This window comes from Bison bison, unplaced genomic scaffold (genome assembly GCF_000754665.1).
Source record: "Bison bison bison isolate TAMUID 2011002044 unplaced genomic scaffold, Bison_UMD1.0 scf7180017864184, whole genome shotgun sequence".
Taxonomy (NCBI): domain Eukaryota; kingdom Metazoa; phylum Chordata; class Mammalia; order Artiodactyla; family Bovidae; genus Bison; species Bison bison.
In genome coordinates, this window is record NW_011494756.1 from 2,219,187 (window position 1) to 2,228,079 (window position 8,893).

The 8,893-nt window shown below is 51.9% G+C and overlaps 1 protein-coding gene across 1 annotated transcript in view; it reads left to right on the top strand.

Moving 5' to 3' along the window:
• Positions 1–646: 646 nt before the first annotated feature.
• The window catches only part of CENPM (centromere protein M), a 12,178-nt gene continuing 3,931 nt past the window's right edge, over positions 647–8,893 (top strand). The window contains exons 1-5 of the mRNA XM_010843672.1: positions 647–788; positions 1,325–1,404; positions 3,557–3,649; positions 5,626–5,705; positions 6,931–7,022. Coding sequence (XP_010841974.1) covers positions 732–788; positions 1,325–1,404; positions 3,557–3,649; positions 5,626–5,705; positions 6,931–7,022 — 402 coding nt within the window. The 5' untranslated portion in view covers positions 647–731. The remainder of the gene's footprint in view (positions 789–1,324; positions 1,405–3,556; positions 3,650–5,625; positions 5,706–6,930; positions 7,023–8,893) is intronic.

An 8,893-nucleotide genomic window follows, 5' to 3' on the forward strand; every position in this document is an offset into this window, starting at 1 on the left:
GTGAACTCTGGGAGTTGGTGATGGACAGGGAGGCCTGGCGTACTGCGATTCATGGGGTCGCAAAGAGTTGGACACGACTGAGCCACTGATCTGATCTGATCTGAGTGACTGAACAAGAGCACCTGGAATGATCATGAGTGAAGGAAAAATGAATAAACAAATCACTGAATACCGTCTTTCTCCCAGGAGTGAAATAAAAGTCCTGTCTCGAAGGCAGCACCTTTGGTGCCTAGGGCCAGCAGTGGAAAACTTCCCCTTAGAAAGGAGCTACTGTCTAGCATATGGAACTCTGCTCAATGTTATATGGCAGCCTGGAGGGGAGCAGGGTTTGGGGGTGGGGCGGAATGCATACATGTGTTTCTATGGCTGAGTCCCTTCTCTGCTCACCTGAAACTATCACAACATGGTTTGTTAATCGGCTGCTGCTGCTAAGTCGCTTCAGTCGTGTCCGACTCTGTGCGACCCCATAGACGGCAGCCCACCAGGCTCCTCTGTCCATGGGATTTTCCAGGCAAGAGTACTGGAGTGGGGTGCCACTGCCTTCTCCGTGTTAATCGGCTATCCCCCAGCGGTAGTGTCTCCTTTAAGAAGGCCCTGCCCGGCCCCGCCCCACAGGAAGCCCCGCCCAGACGGTGTCACGTGACCCGCGGTTACGCACCAGGGCCGGGCCGGAGGGCTGTTTGAAAGCCCGGCGCGCACCGTGCGACCCGCAGTTCCGTCAGTCACCGGGGATGTCGGCGTTACGGCCGCTGGACAAGCTGCCTGGCCTGAACACGGCCACCATCTTGGTAGGCGTCAGCAGCCCGGATTCCCGCGCCCGCCTTTCCTCCTGGGCCGCGCTTCAGCGGCCAGGCCCTCTGTGGCTCTCTGAGATTCTGGCCCGGGCTGCTCCGGCGGGAGTGTGGTGGGCGGGAGAGCCTCTCTCTGAATCAATCAGAGTTCGCTGCCCTCTTGACGCCGTGGGATGTCTCCACCAATAAGTGCTCTTTCTGAGTTTCCGATTGGTGGAGCGGCTGGGCCGGGAGCCCGCGCGCAGGGTGGATGCAGGCGGTCTAAGACGCGGTTGTAGTTTTCCCCCTGTATCCGTGTCAGGCCTCCGGTAGAAACCAGGCTGTTCCAGGGAGGGTTCGGGGGCGAGGGGGGCGGGTAGTGAGCGGAACCGGAGCGGATGCAAACCTCAGACCCTCACCAATGCCTGCCGTAGTCCCCTCGGTAAAAAGTGCCTCGCGCGCTACAGCCAGAATCCCAGGATCGCGGCCGTCCGGGCCCAGCGGCGGGGCTGCTGTATCCAGAGGTCCATTGGCCGCCTTCTCTCTCTGGGCAGCTGGTGGGCACGGAGGATGCTCTTCTGCAGCAACTGGCCGATTCGATGCTCAAGGCGGACTGCACCTCGGAGCTGAAGGTGTAAGTAGCCTGCCCTAGAGATGTCCAATCGCAGGCTTGGGAGAGCGGGGAGGGGTGGAGCGGAAGGCCAGAGAGGCCGACGCAGGTGGGGCGAGTTTTGACCCACCGCTCGGAGTCTCCGTCCTGATGCGTGATCTGTCCCCGTGTAAAGCATCCTCTGTCACGCCAGTTTTTCTGTTTCCCTCTAGCACTTGTCACTATAAAGAAATTTCCATATTATGCCACGTTGGCCAAAACTGATGTCCATCACTACAGTGGCAATAATATTGAATTGGGCACAGCATGTGGAAAATATTACAGAGTATGCACACTGGCTATCATTGATCCAGGTGATTCTGATATTAGAAGCATGCCAGAACAGACTGGTGAAAAGTAAACCATGTACAATTTTTCTTTAATAAAACTGTCCAGAGCTTGTTTAAAAAAAAAAAAAAGAAATTTCCTTATTCATATATTTGTTTGTTTCCAGTCTGCCGCCCCGAGGCACCCCGAGGTTAGCCCCTTGAGGGCAGGGACTTTCACTTTTACTGACTGGTGAAGAAGCCCCACAGTACTTGGCCCAGAACAGTTACTCAGATACTTCCCAAATTTGGAGAAAAGATGACTAAAGTATATTTTGCTTTCATTTTTCTAACTGATAGGGAGTAGAAACAGCTGCTGGCAGGAGTCAAGTGACTGAGTATATGTGGGTGTCATTCTCCCTGATTGAAAGACAAGCTCCAAGGGTCTGTGTTGAATGATCCAAATCTAAAGGGTATTTCCTTTATGGGAATTGGAAATGCCCTTTCCTAGCGAGAACATCGTCTTTCCCTCGAGATAAAGATTGTTTATGGGTCCATCTGTGCCCCACCTGTCTTACCAGGCTCGTAGGCTATAGAACACCAAACACAATCACCGATAAACTCAATCCTGTAGCTCAGAAATAGGAAAAGATTAAAAAATAATTGGCATCAGAGTTAAAGGAAAATGTGGACCAAATTGCCCTCCTTGAGCAAGATGGAAATCATTACTAAAAAAGGAAATCCTATTACCCTGTTTCTAGATTCCATCTACTATAGTCTAGTGTCTGAATGTGTATACATTTGTACATGGAAAGATAGTTAGAAAAATGTTCTAACACTAATAGTAGTAATTTTTAGGTAACTGAACTTTTAGGAGTGTGTGTGTGTGTTTTAACTTTTGTTATATTTTGTATACTTTTTGGTATTCTTGAATTAGAAGCTGAGGGGTAGGGGCAGATGAGTAATAGGAATAAATGGAAATGGGCAGAAATAGAGGATTCAAAAAAAAACCGCTTCAGGTGGGTATTTGACAATCTGAGACCAGGTACTTACAAGAATGTTGAGGGTGACTTTCCAGTGTCACACAGCTGATAGTTGACAGACTGGGATTTAAACCCACTTCTATCTCACTCCAAAGGGCTTCAGTCTTAACCCCTAAACTTCATAGTCTAACACCTTCCCCTCCCCTTCTGAGCCTGGCCTCCCTCCCAGCATTCAGGATAGATGGCTAGATGCCATCTTATATCCCAAACCCCATCTTGCCAAAGCAGTTACTAAACTTTCTGGCAGGGAGAGTAAAGCAGGGGTAATCTGAATAAGAACAGCTCTGCCCTGCCTCTGTGCTCACTTGAGGAGTCTTGCCCACAAAAGCTTCCTGTGGGGGCTTCCCTGGTGGTACAGTGGCTAAGGCCCCATGCTCCTAATGCAGGGGGGTCGGGTTTGATCCCTGGTCGGGGATTAGATCCCACAAGCCACAACTAAGAAAAAAAAATTCCTACAGGATGCAAAGATCCCACATACAGCAGCACAGATCCCACATACAGCAACACAGATCCCACGTACAGCAGCACAGATCCCACGTACAGCAGCACAGATCCCACGTACAGCAGCACAGATCCCACGTACAGCAGCACAGATCCCACGTACAGCAGCACAGATCCCACGTACAGCAGCACAGATCGAAGATTCTGCGTGCCACAACTAAGACTTGGCACAGCCAAATAAATAAATATTTTTAAAACACACATAGAAGCTTCAGGTGAATAGGGGAGGAGCTTTTTACAGCCTCTTCCCCTACAAAGGGTAGCGTGTGAACGGTCATTGTGATGTGGGCACATGTACCTTGAATCCTGCAATCTCTTGTTTTTCAGCCACTTAGCAAGGTCCCTCCCTCTGCCATGCAGCGTGAATCGGCCCCGAATTGACTTGATTGTGTTCGTGGTCAACCTGCACAGCAAACTCAGGTGAGAGCCAGGGGATGGGGCTGTCAGTGCTCAGGGGCGCCTTAGGGCTGTGCTGGGACGGTGGCCTCACTTGTCAAGGGAAGGAGAGGAGAATGGGAGAGGCTGTCTGGGGGCAGCCTAGACGGTGAGGAGGGAGGAGCCAGCGCCAACGCCAGATGTTTAGAAGACGCTGACACATGCCAGCGGTGTCACCTGTCATTTGTCTAATGCTCTCTGGGGCCACTCTGCCTCCCTGAGAGCAGCACAGACGTGAGTGAGACGGACCTTGAGAACAGGGTCCGTTAGGGGAGAATCTAGACTTTTGAACAGACACTTACAGTACCTGTGAAGTGTACTGTCAAAGGGGGAAGCCTGGGACTGTGAGAGCCTGGACAAGACCTCTGCCTCTGAGGACTTAGGTCAAGCTAGACTTCCTGGCGGAGGTGACATCTACATAGACACCGGAGGGAATTACCTGGCGGTTCAGTGGTTAAGACTCAACGCTTTCGCTGTGGGGGCCTGGGTTCAGTCCCTGGTCGGGGAACTAAGAGCACAGAAGCCACACACGGCAATCAGTCAGTTAAAAACCACCTGAGAGGTGAGGAGGCGTTAGCCAGGCAAGGGTGACCGTGAGCGATGTCCCAGGTGGAGGGCTGGTGTAAAGGCAGGAGCACAGCATGTGTGGAGGACCGTCCAGGCCTGCGCGGGGTCAGAGCCCAGTCCACTCTAGGGCTGGGGCAGTGGCAGCGTGGGTGATGTTCATGCCTGTGGCCTGGCCTGGCCTCCCCACAGTGCTGGCAGCCCTGGGGTCAGGACTGCAGCCGACCTAGGGAATACAGGTGGAAGGTCTCCCCTCCTTCCTGGAGACAGCTGGCTGAGGACACAGGGTCCAGCACAGAAACCAGGGCAGATACCTAGTCCTGTGGTGGGGGATAAGGGAAGGCTGTGGGAGAAACGCCTGAAAACCGGGGGGCATGGAGACAGCAGACACAAGGATTGGGTCCAGACCACACGACCTGACCGCTGGGAACCAGTCAGCAGGGACTTAGGCCCAGGTGGGGCAAGAAAGGGCTGAGACCTGCTGTGGGCTCCCTTGGTTTACAGGTCTGCTGCTGTTTGGGTGAGGCCTCTCTGTTTACCAGAAGGGACACCGGAGAACCATCTGCGCCATAGGGCTGTTGGTCTCAGGCCTTGTTCATTCATGAAGCCCTACTGAGATGGCTTTTGGCCTGGAAGACAACAGTCTTTCATCACTCCCTGGACACCAGTGAGTGAAAGCCTCAACCCAGCAGGCCAAGGTGCCCTTGTTTAGAGGAAAAGAGTGTTTTCATACAACTGATATGACTTAAAATCGCTGTCATTTTACTGGAAAGCAATTCAGCAATAGTTATCCACACTTTAAAAAGACACATACTTAAAAAAAAAAGACAGCCCTTCTACTTCCAGCGTCTGTTCTACAGAAACATCTGCTTAGTAGGAGACGTAGGAAACAATATTCATGCAGCGCTCTTTGTGAAGGTGAAAAAGTAGAGACCATTTAAATGTCCACCACAGGGCAGGCAGTTAGTTTGGGGTACAGTGTGGTCATTCCAAAGAATGTAACAGAGACATCGAACCCAATTAGACCTAACTGGCTGCTTATACATATCACTGTCTGGATTTGCATATGAAGAAAATTCCAGAAGAATCACACCCCAAACTATTGTGGCAGTCATCTCTGGGGAGTTAAAACTAGAGGTGGTGCTGGAGACAGGGAGTTTTACTTTTTACTTGTACACCAGTATTTACTATTTGATCATTTCACAGACTTGACTCACTTTGTAATTAGAAGCAGTTTAAAGCTACAAAAGGACAAAGTGTTCCTCCAGGGCTGTCTCCCGTCACCCTCATCTTATGCCCTGGCCTCTCTGGGATCAGAGGCGTGGGGGTTTCTTCTGCCTTCTCTGTTGTGAGGTATGTCCTCTGCTTGTTTTCTTGCCCTGGCCTGGCCGCCCCAGCCTGCAGAGCGTGGAGGAGTCCCTGTGCCACCTGGACGCGGCCTTCTTCCTGGGGAAGGTGGCCTTCCTCGCCACGGGGGGTGAGTGCCTCCCCTGCCTGCTGCCGTGGGTGCGCCCATGGTGGACTCCGTGCAGAGGCAGCCTGGGTGATGGGGAGGCCGTGGGCTTTGGAATCTGACTGCTGTCTGTCTCCATAAAGCAAGTCGGAGCTGATCGTTCTGCCAGGTTAATTCTGCCGAGATCATTGCCCTGGGGTGCCTGGTGGCTCATCTCCTGTTACTCTTCTTCAGATAGTTCTCCGAGACTCTGTAATGTTAACAGTGGAAATAATAGTAGCTAACCTTGGGGACTTCCCTGGCGCTCGAGTGGGTAAGAATTTGCCTTCCAGTGCAGGGGGTGAGGCTTCAGTCCCTGGTCAGGCAGCTAAGATCCCACATGCCATCTGGCCAAAGAACCAAAACATAAGACAGGAACAATATTGTAACAAATTCAATAGAAACTTTAAAAATGATCCACATTAAAAAAAAAAAACTTAAAAAAATATAGCTAACCTATATTGAGTACTCACTATAGACCAGACTCTGTCGAAGTGCTTTGTTTCTGTATCACTTAATTTTCACAAAAAGTACTATTGAGGTAGGTACTGTTGTTTCTCTTTTACGGCGAAGGAAGCTGGTCATGAGGTTAGGTAACTCGTCCAAGGCTCCATAGCTAGACAGTGGTAGAGCAGAATTCATACTTAGCTGGTCATGTTCCAGGGCCCACGCCTTTAATGATTATACCATGTGGCTTCTCATAAATACTTTTTCCTCCTTTTTATGTGCCTGACCCCCATTTTCTGCCCCCTGGGGGACACCTTCCTGACCAGCCCTGCTGTCTGGGCCCTCGGGGTGTCCATGCAGGCCTCTGTCAGACTCCTCACCCTTCTGCCTACACTGATGGTGTGTCTGCCCGCCTCCCCCAGCTGCACTGCGAGCTCCTGGCGTGAAGGGCCTGGCTCCCATATTCTCAGTAAGCTTTGGTGGAGAAGTGAATGCCAGGTCACTTCTCTGTATTCGCTCACGGGCTTTCTCTAGTAACTCAGCAGAGTAGGTGCTGTTATGCTCCTCATTTCATAGACGAGGAAACTCATGGGTTTATTCCGACTCTATCAAGTCCCTTTAGCCTGTTTTCTGATCTGATGATCTTGACTGCCCTGAAAAGAAGGTAGAAACTGTGGCCCAGAGAGGAGACGTGACCTCCTGGGCCCAGTGCCTCCTCCATCATAGCCATGAGGTGGAGGTGACCGGCGTGGCTTCTTTGCAGCTGGGCGGGACAGCCACTGCAGCATCCACCGGAACACCGTGGTCAAGCTGGCCCACACCTACCGGAGCCCCCTGCTCTTCTGTGACCTAGAGGTGAGGACCTGCTCACGTGGGCCATGGGATGGCACAGTCAGAACACAGAGGGCATGGCGGGGTGCTTCTTGGAGGATCATGAGTACCCGAGCAAAGAGGCTCCTGATGTGGAGGCCAGATCCTCGTTGGAATCCTGGCTTTTCCACTCACTGTCCGTGGGTGGGTCACCATAAGCCTTGGGTACACCCCTGTAAAGTAGGGTGACATCTTGAGTTCCGTTTGTGCACCAGGTGCCAATGCTTTGACATTTTTCTCTGTACTCATGACCAAGTCTTGTGTGTGTGTCTATGGGTCCCTGTTAATATCTCACTTTTCCTGCCGGGACGTAAGAGCTGTGAGGCCAGGCATCCTGTCTGTCTCATTAACCAGCAGTCAGGATGCCCTCCATTCCCCCTTACCTCCCTGGATCGCAGACCTTGTCTGCTCCCAGCCTGGGGCAGGGGGTCCAGCAGGCAGCAAGGGTGGAAGTTGGGTGGATAGGTGGATGGATGGCTGAATGGATACATGTGATGTTGGTTCTGCCCTGACTCGCTTCTCCTGGGGTTTCTCACAAGCTGAATCCTAGCTGTGAGGGTGGTACAGCAGATTTCTGCTTTGCCGATGAGTTTCGCTCTCCAGCCTCTCTGTGTGTAGTGTGGAGCCTGAAGACATTTTGCTAAAGGGTTCTCGGCAAGAGTTGATTCTGCTCCCTCTGGGGGTCTGCTGAGGGCTCCCGGGTCCTGGGCTGCCCCACCTGCATACCAGACCCGCTCAGTTGCTTTAGGGTTCTGTCTGTTTATTTTTTATACTGGAGTATATTGATTTACAGTGCTGTGTTAGTTTCAGTGTACAGCAAAGTGATTCAGGTATACATGTATCCGTTCTTTTTCCGACTCTTTCCCCATATAAGTTAGGTTTACTGGTTTTGAGGTTCATTTTAAAGATTTGTGTTTCTGTTCTGGGTCTTATGCCTGTCCCCAAAGGCCAAGTGATGTGGTGCAGAAGGAGCTGAGTCAGCGTGTGGTCCGTCCTCACCATCTAGACCAGAAGTGCTGACGCCGGGGTCTATGGACCTCTCTGGTCTGAAGGGAGAAGCATTTCAGGGTCTATGGACCCCTCTATTCTGAAGGGAGAAGAATTCAGGGGAGTTGTGGCTTTGGACAAGAAAAAAAATTACTTCTGTTTTCACTAACCTCTAGGAGGAATTTAACATTATGAATGTAGATGGGAGGCGACAGTAGTGTTAGCAGAGCCTGTGATTGTTAGCAACAGAAGCAGCAGACACTGGCACGTCCTGTGGGGACGCGGTGGACCCCATGAGCTTCTGCGATTCTGCAGAAGCTGTTAGACCTGTTCTAGGGCCTCTTTGGAGAAGGCAATGGCAACCCACTCCAGTGTTCTTGCCTGGAGAATCCCAGGGATGGAGGAGCCTGGTGGGCTGCCGTCTATGGGGTCGCACAGGGTCGGACACGACTGAAGTGACTTAGCAGCAGCAGGGCCTCTTACTCAGTGTGTCGCTTAAGATGCACATACTGCTCTGCCGCAGATCTGTGTTTCACACCTGATCGCTGTTTTAAGAACCCCGACTTGACCAAGGCTCTGACCTCACAGGTAGGACCTGAGGCACCCTGAGGTGCCCGTCCTTGCTGGCTTTGCTCACAACAGGAGAGGTGGCACGCTCACAGTCACACAGCGAGTAAGTCAGCAGAAGAGCCAGGTTGGTGTGCCGCTGACTCTTTCCTGGCTTAGCGGGCTGGCTGCATGGCTTTGAACAAGTCAGCCCCTCCCCTCAACACACGCGCGCGCGCGCACACACACACACTGATAACTCGAACGGCCTTCCTTTTCTTAGCTCTCAAGGGGAATGGCAATCCACAGCAGACGGGTGCGTG